At 41.8% G+C, this 17,590-nt stretch overlaps 1 protein-coding gene across 1 annotated transcript; it reads right to left on the bottom strand.

Annotated features, from left to right (window-relative positions):
• Nucleotides 1-749: 749 nt before the first annotated feature.
• On the bottom strand, nucleotides 750-11,998 carry MDH1 (malate dehydrogenase 1). The gene is made up of 9 exons (XM_066316456.1): nucleotides 11,894-11,998; nucleotides 6,446-6,544; nucleotides 6,089-6,185; nucleotides 5,004-5,179; nucleotides 3,546-3,668; nucleotides 3,232-3,408; nucleotides 2,023-2,136; nucleotides 1,729-1,818; nucleotides 750-1,390 (listed from the first exon to the last, which is right to left on the bottom strand). The coding sequence occupies exons 1-9, from the start codon at nucleotides 11,894-11,896 to the stop codon at nucleotides 1,265-1,267; spliced, it is 1,005 nt and encodes a 334-aa protein (XP_066172553.1). The 5' UTR covers nucleotides 11,897-11,998; the 3' UTR covers nucleotides 750-1,264.
• Nucleotides 11,999-17,590: the final 5,592 nt, after the last annotated feature.

Below are 17,590 nucleotides of genomic sequence, written 5' to 3'. Positions count from 1 at the left end.
CTGAACTGTCATGAAAAGACAGGTATATGAAATTTTCTCCTGAAAACTGAACTCTAAGGGGCTCAGAGGAAGGAGAAGAACAGTGAAAAAATACAACTGTGAATAGTTCCTGTCCATTTTTAAGACTGCAGAAATGTCTAAATGCTTGCAACAGCTGCTTCATAAGCATTCATGGTGATCACTCCCTGTTGCTGCAGCATATTCCCATTTTCTGAAATGTTTCTCTCCCCTCTGTGTATAATGTCTCTGCTGCATCATTGTCACTGTACTCAATAGATACAGTATTATTCAGAGAGCAGACCCATTTTTATAGATAAACTTACTCATGTTTGCTGATTTATTTTATATTCTGGCTGGTAAATCCTCCAAGAAACTGTTCATTAAGTTTAGAATTGAGTTTAGAAACTGAATAAAGCTTAGAATTCAGCTTAACCTCTCCTTTTCTGGTTTTCAAATCCTCATTAAATGGAAACAAACCAAGAAAGAAAAATGAGATGACTCCAGATATGACAGACCAAGATTTACTTTAGTACAAGGCAGAAACTTCTGTTAGAACAGGACAGACACCAACTCAGGCAAAGGGAAATTGTTAGTCATTACAAAAGCTAGTAATGCTTAAAGTTTAAACTAGTTTCCCTCAGCTTCCTAAAATAGGCTTTCAGGGCTTTTTTTACCTTGTACTATCAAACTGTGTTAGTTGCATAACTAAAACATGCAAATAAAGTGCAACAGACTACTCTTAGCCAATATCTGATTGAACAACTTTTAATATTTCTATTGACAAACATCGTAAAGCATAACCAGAGTGAAGTGTGTTTACGTGAAGTCTGTCCAGTGATAGACTTGGGCCACTGAACTACTGGTTCAAGGAGAATTACTGGCATTCTGATTTCGTTTTCAGTTGAGACAGAGGGAAGATGCTGAAGTGATCACTAGGACGTGTTCTAGCAGTGCCAAATTCTAATCAAAACTCAGATTGTGCGTTAGTAGCCAAGGCAAACAATTATCCTGTACCACACACAGAAAGCAACTAGGATTGAACAGACAAAAAAGTTTGGTCAACAAACTAGTTTGACTTCTTTAATAATATTCTGCTAATAAGAACTCAAAGAGGCACGACAGTACCAGTAAGCATATGAACTTTAAAATGCACAATGGCCACAGACATTGGACTTGGATACAGTAGTGGTGTTTGGTAGCAGACCTACAGACGGCTTCTCGATTCTTCCACTCTTACATGGTTCTGTATTTCCTCCTGACCTAGTCATGCACTGGAGAGGAATTCCACAGCAGTCTCCTTCTCTTCAGCTAGCTCCTTAGCAGTCAGATCCATCTTCTCACGAGAGAAATCGTTAATAGGAAGACCCTCGACGAACTTCCAGGTCTTGTCCTGATTGAAAACAAACAAATGCAAAGTCCTCCCATGTAAGAACAGGCTCCATTCAGTCTGCATGAAAGAAACTTTGCAGCCTAAGAGCAAAGCCCACATCAAGCAGCAGTAAATTTTATTTCAGATAAAGAATGCAACCAGTTAGTCATGTCAGATTGCACTTATTTACCAGCAGTCAGATGATGATCAAGTTAATTTGGTTAATAGGAGCCCTCTCTGTGCAAGGCTGCTAAACCCCCACATCCCAGCAACTGCAGTCCCACACTGCTGTTAACAGCTCACATGACACTTTAATAGGTCTTGCAGAAGATACATGGATTTAAATACAGCCTGGTTACCTTGATCACAACAGGGAATGAATACAGCAGGTCTTCAGGAACACCATAGGAATTGCCATCAGAAATGACTCCCATCGAAACGAACTCCCCCTGAAACAAGGAAAGCCAGGGATAAAATACATTTTTCACTGCTATAAGCAAGCAAAATTTTCACTGTTCTTGATATCCTTTATCTCCTGTGACACAACTTACTCCAGAAAAGGAGAGATTCCTTCCTCTGAACACGCAAACACTCGAGGTCAGTGGCATGGGCAGGGAATCAAAGCAAACAAACACTCAATAACCATATCTTACCGCTGGAGTGCCAAACCAGATGTCCCTCACATGGTCACAGATAGCTTTGGCAGCTGACATCGCACTGGACAGCTTCCTGGCCTTAATAACAGCTGCTCCACGTTGCTGAACAGTCTGCAATTAAGGAAAAAAAACCAAAACAACCCAACCATAACTAAATTGTAAAGCAGCAAAATCATGCTGTTAGTAAACGCCATCAAGAAAGACTGTCCTGTGCAATTATTTAAATTTTTTAACAGTGAAGACACAGTTGTTTCACTAAACAAACATGGCACACAATCCAGAAATACAATCCAGGAGTGTTCTGACAACACAAATGTAACAGAATGTTTCAGAGGTTCATTCCTCAGCTTTACAGCTAGCTGATTTCTCTTACAGCAACCAGATGTCTCAGGCTTTTCCCACCAGGAGATTTTGTGCCTGTCAACAGGAACAGATGTCTCAAGCAACAACTGTCAGTTAAGGTCTTTGCTGAACACCAATGTGAAACACTTACTGGTCTCAATCCTACAATCCTTAATGCATACAATTAATTTAATTCCTGAAGATAGCTGAATCTACCTCGCCATACTCAAGTTAATAGTTTTTTAAATTTTATAGTTTTGGTAAAGCTTTATTCATCTAGGACTTTAGTAACCCATTTATCTTCATATTCCACTTAGGTAGCCTGTGCTCTTGCTCAATTAATACCATTATTTTGTTTTACTAACCTACATTATTATTTATTACTACCCTACATTAAGACATTTTCTAGATTTTTCAGATTCCTTTTCAGAAATGGTGCTGATGATGCCATATATTTAGAATTTCAAAGTGTGTATGTCTGTGCACATGCATGAGCAAGGAAAGAGTTGTTGGCCTTTTCTGGTGGGTGTGGAGCAGCAAATGGATCATTCCACTTCATCTACAAATCTGCCTCAAAAAATCACAGTAGCGAAATGGCACTGGGGCTTCTGTGTCACACAAGTTTCACCTGAGCTGTGATCCAAACTCTTTGCTGAATCATTTTAGCATTCTAGTTGGATTTTTCTGGTGGAAGTTACATGGACTTTCCTGCCTTGAACTGTCCATGAGGAAATAACTGATGGCTTATTCTAGTGAGAGAAAAGAGCTTCACTACATCAGTTGCATTGTTAACAATTTCAGATGAGGTTAGGAGAAAGCACAAGCACAGAATGATCATTAAAAAAGAGAAAAAAGGTATCTTACCAGGATAAAGTCTCCCTTCAGCCAGCTGTCATCTTTTATAGCTTCATAGACTCCAACTTCCTTTCCTTTCACATTCACCTTGGCATGGTTCACATCAGGATATTGAGTGGAGGAGTGGTTGCCCCAGATGATGACATTCTTCACATCATTGGCAGTCACACCAAGTTTCAGAGCAATCTAATTGGAAATTAAAAGTGTCCATTGCATTGACTTCAGCTCCTCAATCCACAGGCTTTTCTGAAAGCATTGCTCTGTTTGTATTTAGCAGAGACAACAGAATCTCCCTTAAGACAGTAAGAGATCTCCCTTTTTACCTGAGATTTGGCTCTGTTGTGATCCAAACGAGTCAAGCAGCTGAAGTTTTCCTTTGGTATGGATGGGGCTGACTTTGATGCAATCAGGCAGTTGGTATTGGCTGGATTCCCAACAACCACAACCTAAAAAGGGAATAAAAGGAAAGATGAAGTAGGTATTTCTGTAAAACACCCCCCTCCAGTGAAACACATTGCTTGGCCTTCAAAGAAGCTGTCTAAAAGTTGAAGTTTTCTAATCTCTTGGTTGTCTTCAACAAGATTGTTTTTCAAGGGTTTGTAGTCACCCAATCTTCCATAATTGCACATAAAAACATTTTCCAGGTATTTTCTTTAACTTGACATCCCTTGTGAAAGGGAACAAGACTTCTGGGGAGATCTGTGCACTGACCTTACAGCCTGGCTGCAAACCTCATGCCAGCAGATACAGGGAAAGACAGACACATGCACACTTTTAGCCAACCACTTTTAACAACTTTCTGGACTGGCTGCCACTGCTTTATATAATTGCTTTATAATTTAAAAAGCCAGAACAGTTACTTATCTCAATGTTCACAGGCAGTTAGGAGTAAAATACAGCCTCAACTTTTATCGATTTATTACTATGCAAAAACTGATTTTTATTCATCCTTCATTTGTGCCTTATGTCAAACTCCACATACTCTAAATCACACAAGCAGATCTGCAAACCTCCCTTTGTATTTCTTCTTTTGAAAGTTAGTTCAGTAAATTTCCCACTCCTCTGCAATAGTTACATTGATAGTTTTTATACTGGATAAAGAAGCAAACACATCTTTAGAAGCAGCAGGAAGTTCATCAGCAGACATGAAAAAGTCAGTTACAAAGCACAGTCAGAGTCTGGGGCTGAGATTAACAGCAGTGGGAGAGCAGCCACACGATCCCATTAACTGTGCTGAAGGAAATCTGACAGAGAACAATTAAAATCTTCTAACGCTCCAAAGAAAGAGATGCAAACAACCTATATAAAGCCGATTTTTGTGCAACTGTAATTCCATACTGATGCTGAAGTTAAGGGTCATTATGTTAAAGGACACAGATGGATATGAAGTAGGCAGCTGCATGTAGTTAATTCAGTTCTCCCAGAGAAGAGTGATAACAGCCAAAAGACTGCTTAGTTTTCTAAAAATACAGTTTTATGGGGTTGCTTTTCAAACTGGTGGTAACCAGTTCAGAGTCTGTGTGGAATACAGCAACACAATGTAAGACTTACCTTTTTCAACACACATTAATTAATAAAATTAGTGACTAAATTATGACTAAATCATCTAGCTATTTAACATTCTGTTTCTTATCCACCCTGGACTGTGGTCTGTTTTCCAGGGCACAAGAAAAGGAATGCCCCCACTGAACAGGCCCCTGCTTGTGCAATATTCTTCTACAAAGCATCCAGACCTCTACAGAACTGAGAATTCATGTTTTAAATTCAGTTCCTATATTCACCTTGACAGTCTTTTTGGCATACTTGTCCAAGGCTGCACCCTGAGACTTGAAAATCTTCACATTTGCCTTGAGTAAATCCTTCCTCTCCATGCCCTCTCTCCTTGGCATGGAGCCAACCAGAATTGCTATGTCAAGGTCTTTGAATGCAACTTCCTCCTTGTCTGTTGGAATGACCTCTGAAAAAAGGAAAGGGGGAAAAGAATTCAGCAAGATAAATACTCATGGCATGGTGCTAATGGGAATATTCTTTTGTGCATAAATAATATATAATCTAATCTGAGAACACCACCACCTTCCCCTTCCAAAAACACAGGTATAGCCCTACCTCCACAGATTTAATACTTGCCAGTAAACGGGCAAGTATTATACACAAATATTTATCTAAAGTGGAAAACACAGGAAAAATCTATGTAAGAAGATACATTTCATTTGCCTCCAAAAATATGTGCATAAGCTTTTCTTCACTTTTACAATAAAATTTCAGTGCCAAGTACCAACACAAGTGAACTTTTTCTGCCCCTTTAACAATTCAAAGCAGAGAAGCTGGTACCTACTTTTTTTTGTCACATGTTATAGTAATCACACTAACACCTACTTGCTCCCTTTCTTCTGCTTGTTTAAACTATCAGAACTCAGCTTCTTTACATGGCTTGAGGAGTGATTTTTTTATTTTTTGTCTCTTACAGAAGATATTTTTAAGACTAAATGAGGAGGTTTTTAAATTCAGCAATAAATATTATATACATACTATGGCAATGATATATTATATATATTTCAGTGCTGGGCCAGAATACAATGCACATATGCACAAATATCTGACAATTTCTTGTCCAGCTGAAAGCCCAGGATTAGATGATAGAAACCCACATATCTGCATTGCCAATTCTGTTCACAAAACCCATTTGATGTCATTCTTCCCAGCTTACAGGCTAAGTTAAATTGATTATATTCCACAAAATCCAAACCCAAGGAAGGATTATCTAAAATTTTCTTCTGCCTAACATCCTGCCAGCTACAGGGACTCCTAAATGCAAGAACTGTATTGCAGCATCTTGTAGGTATAAAGAAAAAATTGTTTTGGCCACCTCTGAGCAGCGGCAGAGCACAGTCCTGCAGCTCCATCACCACACCTTCCAGGACAGTCATCATAGGAGTGATGTCCAGCAGCACAAGAATAAGAGGCTGGAAGGAAAAGAAAAGGTTTAGTACAAGCTGAGCACAATCTGTTTTGAAAATGAATTTGTCTTGTATTCGTCCAAAACCCATGTGCAGAAAACAAAACAACCTGCCTGACAGAGCAGAACTCCCATTTTCCCCACTTAAGGAAGAAAATTACTTGAATGTTGGTAAACCAGTGTGAATTTTTACGAGGAAACCAGTGTCAAGCACTGCAGTTTTGCCATTCTTTCATTGCTGTTCAGTTAATTTAGTGTGAGAGTTACCTGGTCTTTGCCGAAGACATCGCCCTTGGCAATGCTGTAGAGGAGGGAGTAAGCAATCTGCCCAGCAGCTCCAGTCACCAGCACTCTGACAGGTTCACCCTGCAAGGGAATGACACAGCCTCATCCACAGCTCCTCACCTCAGCCTCACACCAGTTAAAAATTAAGTGACTGCAGCAAGAACATTAGGGTTGTTTAGCCTGGATGAAAAGCAGATTAGCCCCAGCTCCTGGAATCTTACTTCTGGCTCTGCTTTGAACCACCAGCGATTTCTCTGGTGGCTTTTTACAGGACCAGACTACAATTGCAAAAAGATCCTTAAGAACTGCTCCTCAAAAACTTGCAAAATGCCAGGAATAACGATGTATTTGAAAAAAATTTGTGTTCCCTTTAACACTGCCTCGTTAACATAAGTCGATACAACACAAACCCCACCCATTCACGCTTGAAATTTACTACTCAAGTTTTACTAGACTGGTTTTCAGATTCTTTCAATTTTGAGGGCTGCTCCCATTAAGCATTTTGAATGCTTATTCCCAGCCAAAGACTTATTGAATGCCAGAAAGCAAAGAATCTAGTGGACTTAAAACTACTGCCCCACTAAACTGTTAGGCAGCAAATTTAACTAATCCACAGACAAAAGCCACATTATGAACAAATACAGACACTACTATCCATAATACAACTGTCTATTGTCAAACTGACCCAAAACTCCAAAAGACTGGGAGAAGGCTGCCAAAATGTTACTCTATTGCAAATAAGAGGGGGGAAAATGGCTTGCCCTAGAGTAAAACACCACTTTGTTAAGCAGAACCAGGACTGGGAGAAATCCAGAGGTTCAAGTTTCAATATTGAAAATTAAAGGGTCTGAGAGTTTGGGTTGTTCAGCCCTGAGAAGAGAAGATACCAAGGTGGCTTTTCAATTCTCAAAGGGGACTTACAAAACTGATCAGGAGAAACTTTTCAGTAGGGCCCGTTATGAAATGACAAGGGGCAATAGTTTTAAACTAAAAGAGCACAGACATAGATAAGAAATAAATACTTCACAAGAAGAATGGTGAAACGCTGGCACAGATTGTCCAGATAAGTGGTGGCTGCCCCACCCCTGGAAACATTCGAGGTCAAATTGGACAGGTCTCTAAAAAACTTGGTCTTGTTGAAGATGTCCCTGCCAAATGCAGGGGGTGGATCAATGACCTTTAAAAGTTTGCTCAAACCCAAAGCATTCTATGATTCCATCAATGGGCCACGTGGCAAAGGACGTTCATAACCCAGGATTTTGTAAACCTGTTATTTGTATCTCCCTTTTCCTCTCCAGAGGCAATAGGGCTGGGGTAGATTGTGCCAAGACAGGAACAAGCAGACTGATCATCCTGCTGGAATGGCAAGGCTACTTTTCCCAAAAATTAAAAGATGATAATTTGAGATACAGATCACTGAATGTGAAAAAAGTGATTTAACTGCATTCTGGGCTACATTAGGAAAAGTGAAAGCTGCAGAGCAAAGACAAGCCTTGCACTCAGTGCTGGTGATACTGCAGATGGAATACTGAGTCCAGTTCTGGAAACCTGAGTTTCACGGTCTGTAAGATGAGGCTGAAGGTGCTGGACCTAGTCTGGAAAGGCAGAGGGTAAGGGGGATCTAACAGCAAACCACCACATCTCCACAGAGGATTAGGAAAATAACAGTGCCCCCAAAACCTCTCAGCAGTGGCAGAACAGGGTGCAACAGCTACAAATTAAAAGGAAAAACTCTTGACTACATGGTATTGCTTCAGCAGAACAGGGTCTGTATAACCTTCACCCCTGGCAGTTTTCAAGGCCCTGGTGGAACCACCTATGACATGATCCATCTGTGACAAAAGTCTCGCCACCAGGCTGGACTGGACAACTTCCAGGCATGGAGCAAGAAAGAGGGTGGACTCTGTGACCTCTACAGATCCTTCCCAAGCAGCATTCCTGTTACTGATATTTATAGGAAAGCCATATGGGGCTTCCAGTGTATTCTCTCTGCAGAAGTGACCAGACACTAGTGTTAGATAATAATAATAATAAAAAAAAAGCCACCTACCCCATTTTATCACATACTAGATAAAATCAGAGAATGATAAATTGATGAAGTTAAACTACTGAACTTGCAGGTTTAAATCTGGCCTTCATTATGGAAATGATTCTTTAAATATCTCATTACCCAATTACCCCTTACATGTTGTTGAAGGGCATTATTCTCTTTTGAGCTTGCCCTATTATGAGTCACATCCCTCTAACTTCAACAAAACTCCACTATGAGGGGAAGAAGAGCAGACAATCAACTCTTGCTGGTTTAAATCTCAAAACTAGTTCTGGTACTCTATTCTTGAGCAGGGAAATGTACCATAATATCTGAGTGATGATGGGCAGCATGGATCAAGATGCATATCAAATTTTAAAGCAAACTTCTCAGCACATTTCTAAGAAAATTCTACATTTTATTAATATAAATAGAACAAAGAACACTTTTTTAAGGCAGCTAACCACACTAGTTAATAAGGTAACTACTGGAGAGTTATAGTGCTGCAAAACCTTGGCCTGGCAAAATCCCATCATAAAAATCACATCTTGTGCTTAATTATTCCAGAACTCACACAGGTAACAGCAAAACATGTTTTCTTTATATTATAGGGTATCTGAAATCAATTGTGAATTGATTTCTGAATTTTCAGTGACTAGAAGAAAGATTTTAAGGCTCTTTCTTCTAAAGTAGTGTCACAAAAGGGAAAAAGGGAAAGAGGTTTTTTTTTCCATTCTATGAACTTTATAGGCCAGTCTGATTGAAACATAAAAAATGCCAACCTATCCACCAGCATTATGGTGAGTATTCAGCATAACAACAGGAGATGGAAGGAGCAGAAGATAAAAAGGTAAAAAAAAAAAAATTAAATAGTCCTATTTCTTAACTGAGACAAACTTAGCATTTAGCCTCTAAAAAAAGCCTTCAGTCATGACTCAGCTCCACCTTCGCAACATAATTATGTCTGCTTACTACCATCCTTCCTCTTGTCCCCCTTTTGGGGCTGGAGGAGGAAAACACATAAGCTAAAATAAGGTGAGGAGTGCTGCCTACTTGTTTTTCCTTTCCAAACCTTCAGTACATTGGATTCAGTGAATTCCCCAGACCCTTTTTACCCCTGCACCAGTCGTGAGCATTTAGAGCTTCTGGATTCCTCCTAAATCCAGAAGCTGGATTAACAAACCAAAAACGTCGTGGCTCCTTACAAAATGTGGATAAACAAAAAAAACCCCTTACATCCCATATTAGAATTGGTCTCACTGAGTGTCTGGGGCCACTTTTAGAGAAATAAGAAGCTCCCCCATAGAAGGTGTAGGCTCCAGACATTCATGTCCAGGCGCTTTAACCCGTGACTTGGCTCCTTCAGGACTTTCATGCTGTGGTAGCTGCAGGGGTGACCTTTACTCACTCTCAGGTATACAGGAATTAGAGGACAAATTAAGCAACAACAACTAGCTGAAATATTTGGTTCCAAAGCCTTCTCACTCCACATTCAATCGATGTACCGTCAAAAAGCTTCAGGGAAATAAAAGAGTAGCAAAAGTAATGATAAAAAGGATGAGAAAAAAAACCAAAAAAACCTAGCAACTGAGCACTGCATCTCCAGCTACCCTTCATCATCTAATCCAGAAAATATAAGAGGTTTTCCCCTCCTGAACCATCACAGACAAAATCAAAGGCTCCAGTGTCAAGTGAGGAAGTTGAGGCTTTATCATCCTCCCCACACACTTTGAGACACTGGGTGCCTCAGTTGTGCCTGTGATTCCAGTACATCAGCAGACCCAAAACGCTGGTGCCATACCTGCAAACAGCACTGCACTGCAAAACTCATTCAGGAGGTTACAAAGGTAGGGGAAAGATAACTCACAACTTATCAAATGTTGTGACAGGAACATCCTGACTGCACAATTAATAGACTTTGCACTGCTAATTGCAGCTCTGAGGGATCTCTATAAAGGTTATTGCTGATAAGCTTGTCTATAAAACGCCATCAGCTTAACATTATTCCTGAATATTACAGCCAACTAAGCTACCCCACTTTGCTTTACAGGAAATATTTAATCACTAAAATGCATTCTTATCTCTTCCAAGGTCTACAGTCTGCCTAAGCAACTTTCCCATCACTCTCCTTTCTTTAAAGCAGAGATGTGGTGACAATAAACATGTTTGGAAATGTGTCAGCAAAGCAGCTGTGCACTCGAAGAACACCACCAGCACTGTGGTTCAGAGAGCATAGCAATTCCAAAGGCATTCTTTCCTAAAGAAACAACCTTGACACAGGTGCCCTGTAAAACTTTCTCCATTTCACTGCGCTAATGGTGGTTGCACTGAGAGATGATTTTTATTTCAGAAATTTAAAGCCACTTGCCCAACATGCATAATCTGAACAGCAAAGGCAAGGTAAAAACAGTAACATTCTGGACATCAAAGTCCTCTGTGAAATCAGCCCATGCATGTCATCCAATACTTCGAGAGTTCAAATACAAACAGAACTTGCTCTCATGCTGTCACTCCTGCAAACCCACATTTTAAACAGGAGTGGAAAAGTAGGATAAATTTACAGATTTTGGTATTTTTTTAGAGTACAGCTGAAATAAGCCACGTTTCACAGCATGCAAGCATCCTTTCTATAGCAAAACACAAAGTGAAGGCTTGAAAAACAGGGTATTGAGTCTAGAAAAACAGAGAGATGTTTTCATGCCTAGAAAGGAAAGCAAGGTCTCTGTGCAGGTTTGTATACCTATGGACACATGCTGCAAAAAGCAAAGCGCCTCAGTTCACCTCTGTAACCTCAGGGCAGAACCAGAAGGACTCCTTGACAATCTAGAGAGTCTGAACAAACAGCTGGATTTCCGACAGCAAGCAGGGATGAACCAGTGAAGGCATTTCACAAGCACTTTCCCTTGAGCTAACACAGAACCGCACCAAAACCTTTCGCGCCGCCTGAACGAAGGCGGCGACAGCCTCCAGCTCCCGCAGGCGATGTCGGCAGCCGCGGGCCATGAGGATGACCCCTGCGGAGTGCCAGCCCCGGGACACGGAGGTTCGCCGTGTCCCCACGGGGGCACATCCCGCCCTCCCCCGCACGGCCACGGGGACAGGGACAGGCAGAGCCGCCGCCAGGCCGGCACCGACCCCACGTCCTCGCCTGGAAGGTGACCCCGGCGCGGCTCCGGGGGGCTGCGGGGAGCCCTGGGGCGCCGCCGGGCCCGGCTCCTCTGGGTGCCGCGGCCACCTCCAGGTCACCCCTGCCCCTCACTCCGCGGGCCCTGCCGGGAGCAGCGCGGCCAGGCGGGGAGGGCGACGCCATTTCGGGGTCACCTCCGCCCGCCTGTCGGATCCCCCTGCCCGGAGCCGAAGGAACCCGAGGGGCGCGGCACCGCCGCGGGCCCGGTACCGACCATGTCTGCGGGAGCAGCGAGTCCGCCAAACGCTCGAGGTCACCTCTGCGGCGCGACTGCGGCCGTGGCAGCGCTGCGCCGAGGTACCGTGGAGAGGCGGGGGGCGCGGCCGCGCGCGGCAGCCTGGGGGCTGTAGTCGTGGTCGCCGCCAGCCCACGCCGCTCCGCTGCCGGAGAGAACTTCAACTCCCAGCATGCCTCGGGAGCGGCGCGCCACACCCCCGCGCGCAATTGGCTGTTGCCTCTGCTCCCCTCGCCCCATTCGTTGAAGCGCAGCGCGGCGCGGGAGGGGTTGGGCCGTTAGGGGGCGACGCGCGGTTGGGAGGGGCGGAGGGCTGCGGCAGGCGCGGGCTTCCCTTACAGCGCATGCGCAGTCGGCGGTGAGGCCGCGGAGGACGGGGAGGGGGCGGCTGTGGCGGCGCATGCGCGGGAAGGGGCGGCGCGCGCGGTTGCTGCGGTGAGGCGCGGGACAAGCCCCGGTGCCGGCGGCGCCGCTGCCGCCCCGCCATCTCGGAGCGCTCGGTGGGTGCGAGTGCCCTCTGTCCTGCCCTGCCCTGCCCTGCCCTGCCCTGCCCTGCCCTGCCCTGCCCTGCCCTGCCCTGCCCTGCCCTGCCCTGCTCTGCCCGGCGGGACAGCCCTCAGGGGCATCCCGGAGCCGCGAGCCCGGGCCGGGCAGAGCACTCCCCTCACTTCCCTCGTGCCCGGCCTCCTCTGAGGAGCCCCTTACCCCGAGGTGCTCCGCACTTGATGAAATCCTGCCGTCCTGTTGCTTGCTCCTTTCCTTTTTACTTTCAGGGGGAGCTGAGAGCCTGCCTGTGCTGTTCGCTGGGTAGAACCGCGTGGCTAAAGTAGCGATCGCTTGTACCAAAATAAAGCTGCTCGTTTCATTGTGTTTCTAATTGTTGACTGAAGTAAATTTCTTTTGGCTTGGTTGTAGGGGAGGCTGGTGCTCTATCAGCAGGATAGAGCTTCAAAAGCTGTGTTTTTAGGGTGTAAAAGAAGATCTTGGATAGCGCATTATATTTTTCCTTTCCCTCAGATCCTGACAGGATTTCCTGTTACTCAAGTTTTTAGTGAAAATCTCACTGGTCCCTCTGGGTTTTTTTCTGCAGGATTAGTTTTCAATCTTATTCTAGTCCTTATAGTAGGTAAAAACACAGAGTTTTTCAGTGTGTCCTAAGATGCTTTACCCTGGCGACTCTTCCCCTTTTCTCCATCCGGACGTTGCACAGATTTAATTAACACTATTTCAGATTGTTTAAGATTTAAATGTACACAAACCCCGGATGTGGACCCACATCAGGTAATTTCCACCGGCCGTAATTGGTTCAGTGTAAATTGATTTTTTGTCAGTTTCCAGCTAAATCAATATCAGCAGGCTGTAAACTGATTTGTCTGTGTCAGCGTAGATTGTATTGATTTAATGTATTTCAGTTAAGAGCTTAACTTGAAACTTTCAAACTCTCTTCTCTAGGTAAGACTCTTATTCTTGAATATTTTTTTTCTAGCCCAGGCTCCTGGAATTATTTGCTGTTGGAGATAACACATCTTGTTGCTTTGTGTTGAAAGTGATTTGTTTGGATGCCAAACCACGTGTAAATGCTTTTGTTTGTCAAGAGTGTGTTGGTTTATTTCCAATCTCAATAGCATTAGTCCAAGATGGACTCAGTTGTCTGTGCTGATTTAACTAAAGATGCTGTAAAATGTTGCCTTTTATGAATGCGGTGTAATTTTTAAAGTCAGCAAAACTTAACAGTTCTTGTATTTCCTTCTTAAAGTTTGTTTCTACTTATTAAGCCTTAATGTTTTCTGAGCAAAATTTAAATGTAATTTTTAAAAATATCCTTTAATGCTCCCCAGTGTTTCATTAATATGAGTCTTTTGCATAGCACTGCAAGCCAAAAAGCTGCATAAATGGAAACATTACGTGCAAATGAAGTAATGGGAATTTGATGTGCGTGTGAACTGGGCTCTTGGCTAACTCTTCAAATACACTTTACAATTTTTGCACTCAAAAGATAGAGAGTCACATGGAAATCGGTAATTAAACTACACACTGAAGTATTAAGATGTTTTAATCTCCAATTCTTAAGGATTAGGTATTATTTTTCTAGGCAACTAGTAGATTTGAAGGGTAGTCTGCCTGAATTACACTTTTTTAAAATTTTATTTTAAAATTAATTATTCTCTGTTAACAGCTGGCTGCGTTCTTTAACTGTGCTTTGGATGGGATTTTCTTTTACTTCATTGCCATCTATAGAAACTGAGGAATATTTTGAGGTAAGTTTTTACACTTAATTTTCAATAATTTGTGAAGTTTTGTTTTTAGCATCCTCTCTATGTCTAATACAGGTTTTTAATCTTATGCATTTACTTAGAGTTGTTATTACCAAGTCATGTCTCTTGTAAATAAGTATGTGTGATATAGTTCACATTTAAAATGCACAAGGCTATGTAAGAAAAATTAACTATGCAATGGCCAGGTTCAAACCTAGAAATGCTAGAATTGAAATGGATTGTAAATCTCTTCTGCATTCTGGGCCAAGGGAATAACAGTAAGAGATTTTTTCAGAAATAAGGTAAAACATTGCCAAAAAATACTGAAATAGGATGAAGAGGATCAAAAGTTATTTTGTAAAGTATGTGAGAAATCTGCGATAGATTTTTTTAAAGATATAGATATGAGCAAGAACTATTAAAATTGTAGTTTAAGAAATTAATACAGGGTTGAAGGGGTTTTTTTATTCCTAGTGCTAATGTCCCAAACATAATTTTTCACTGTTCATTTCTAAACTTCAGTTCTGTAATACTCCATGGACATTAGATGTCATTAAGAAACTAATCTATAAATTCCACTTATAATCCAAATTTTCTTTTTGCTGTGGTGAAAACTTTCTTTCTAAAGGAGAAATTTTACCTTCTGTGGAAGTGGTTTAGTTGTTTATTGCTCATTTTTAATTTCTTAACAGCTTAGTTTTTTTTTTTTTTAATTAAAGTTGGGTAATTAATCATGAATTGATTTCTACAGCCTTCAGCATGTCTTTGATAGGTAGCTAGGATGCAACAACACATCCTGCCTATGAAGAGACACAAATGATCTATAGCTTGCATGTAATGTGTATTAGGAGACTTGATGAACTATTAATGAGTCAAACATTACTAAAAAGTGTGAATAGAGAGTTCTTGTTTATTCGTTTTCCCTAAGTAGGGAAGATCTGAGGTGGGTGCTGTGGTGCCCAGAGGAGTTCAGGGCTCCATCCCTGACCAGAGGAGGTGGTGACACCCCCAGAGCTGAGGGACACTGGAAGATCTGTCCTCAGCCACCACCTGAGCACCACTTTTGGAGGGTTTTTCTTCTCACAGTTGTCACAGAGAATCCCTGTTTCAAAACAAAGCTACACAAAACCAACCCACAAACCAACTCACCATCACAGGGCACAAAGACTTTGGCACATTGGCTGTAAATCCAGCAAAGCTGATCTCTGGATTATTGCCAAGTGAACAGAGCAGTGGTGTTCCTGGTGCAGGAGAAGTAGCATTACTGGATTCTTCTGCCTTAACACAAACCTGCCTTTCTCTTGGTTGAACAGAGACTTTTTGTGACAGCAGTGTGTGGGCTTTCCACTCACTGATGTCACTGTGTGGGGCAGAAGAGGCAGGTTGGTGTTCTAAAGAGGAGATGACCTCTCCTCTTTAACCATTCAAGTTAACAGTTGTGTAACAGTTCAAGTTCTACCAAAGCAAACCTTGTACTCTTGAAGTTAATTCAGTGCAACATTAAAAAGCCCCAGCCTGAACACCAGCACTCCTTCCTTCCACTAGATGCGAACATTAAGCTGATCTGCTTGGTGAGTTTTTGAAATGAGGTCAGCATTTAGTCAAGTGACTAAATGCTGTCAGTTCAGTCAAGGGAAACAGGCCCTACTGAAAATAAATCTTTGCTTTTTCTCTCTTATGACTTTCTTTTCCACTTGTTCATTATGACCTGATAATCAAGTAATACATTTTGAACAAGAAGTTAGCAACCATTATGAAGACTTTGCATTTTCTAGGCTTCCTTTATCCATCCTTTCCATGTCAGGATGACTGATGAATGCTCTTCCATGCCAAATCTCTTGCATAATTTCAAGGGTTTTTTCTCATTAGGCTTATTTCTATGAATTGTGGTCACACAGTTTGCTTAAAATATTTCAGCTTGTTTTACAATGTCTGTGTGAATTTATTTCTGTATTTCTGTGGAACTAAATTCTTAATAGCTGCCTCTATACAGACTAAATTTTCTCCATTTTCCCCCCAAGAGTTGAATAGTGTTTCAAAGAAAATATCCCTAGAAATACCAGTGGAAGGAGAATGATGTTTTACAGCATTGATTTCTCGAAGTTGATTGTATAAAATATAATTCTTTATGGAAGGAAAATACCGATTCATTTTTATCTCAATGGCATTATTCATATGTGAAATGTACCTTTCAGACTTGAATTTATCAGCTTTAAGGCTGATAAACTTTAAGAGGCAACTAAACATTTTGTTTCCTGTATGGAGGTTTTTTCTGCCGTTAAACAGATTCATTTTGGTATCTGGCCTGCTTTTGGAACCCTTATCCAAACCTATTTTTAGGCAGCAGCAGAGTCTATGGGTGGCTTTAGTAGCATATATGCTTCTAATACTGACCATATTCAGTGTCTACTGATACTTGAGTAAAGAAAGAAGGAATTGTCTTTATTCATTCTGCTCACATAAACACAAGCACTCTCTGCACATGCCTGTATTCATTCAATTGCACAATGTAGGGCTAAACTACCCCATCTCTGAGTAAAACTGGAGGCCCCTGATTCCAGTTCTGTGGACTCTATTGTCCATACCAGTGCTGCATAACTTGGACTTTCCTGTTGCTCAAAAACAGGCATGCATAGATGTATTTTTTGTTGGGTTTTTTTTTTTTTTTTTTTTTTTTAGTTCACTGTTGGTGAAGGTTGTGTTGGAACCCATGAAAAAGGTCGTAAGGCTCATGCTTGAATAAAATGTTGGAAATTTTGAATTATGAAGTCACTCAGAGTTGTCCTGTCAGGCTGGGGTGGTGTTGAGGAGTTAGTTAACTTGGACTCAGGGTAGTCACGTGCCCAGTGTGAAGGAGAAGGGAACAGTGGCCACAGGAAAAAAAATTGGGAAATTGACTGTTTATATCATTACACAGCGGATGGAAAAGTGCTGCATCTTTGGGTGAAGGAGGCTTCTCCATGAAGTAATCAAGCAACAGGAATCATGATTACAGTTTCTTTCCAGTTTCCTTTTAGAATGATACAACTATGCCTTTTTGCTCAACTTGTCTTACTCTTACCTGTAAAGAGCAGCCATGGTAAAGCACTAACACAGGTGTGGTGAAAAAATGGGACCTTCATTGGACAAAAACCTTTTGAAAGTTTTGAGTCCTATTGGAAAGGTGTTACTCTTGTCCAAATAGTAGAATACATCCTTTTAATAGATGATGTGCATTTTTTTCACGGCCTGCAATCCCGTTTATTTACAATAATGGGCCAGATCCTGTTTTTTCAGGTTGCTTACTGTCTGGTTTGGGAGAATACAAAGTATTGGAGAATATAAAGTCTAAAATGGCCTTTTCCTTTTCGAGCTGCCTGACATCCAAGGTCTGGCCTCAGCATGTGTTAGGCAAGGGAGCTAGAAATAAACCACAGTTAAA

The sequence above is a fragment of the Sylvia atricapilla genome, chromosome 3, assembly GCF_009819655.1.
Source record: "Sylvia atricapilla isolate bSylAtr1 chromosome 3, bSylAtr1.pri, whole genome shotgun sequence".
Lineage (NCBI taxonomy): Eukaryota > Metazoa > Chordata > Aves > Passeriformes > Sylviidae > Sylvia > Sylvia atricapilla.
The sequence above is the reverse complement of the archived record's forward strand: the minus strand, read 5'-3'. Positions and strand labels throughout refer to the sequence as shown.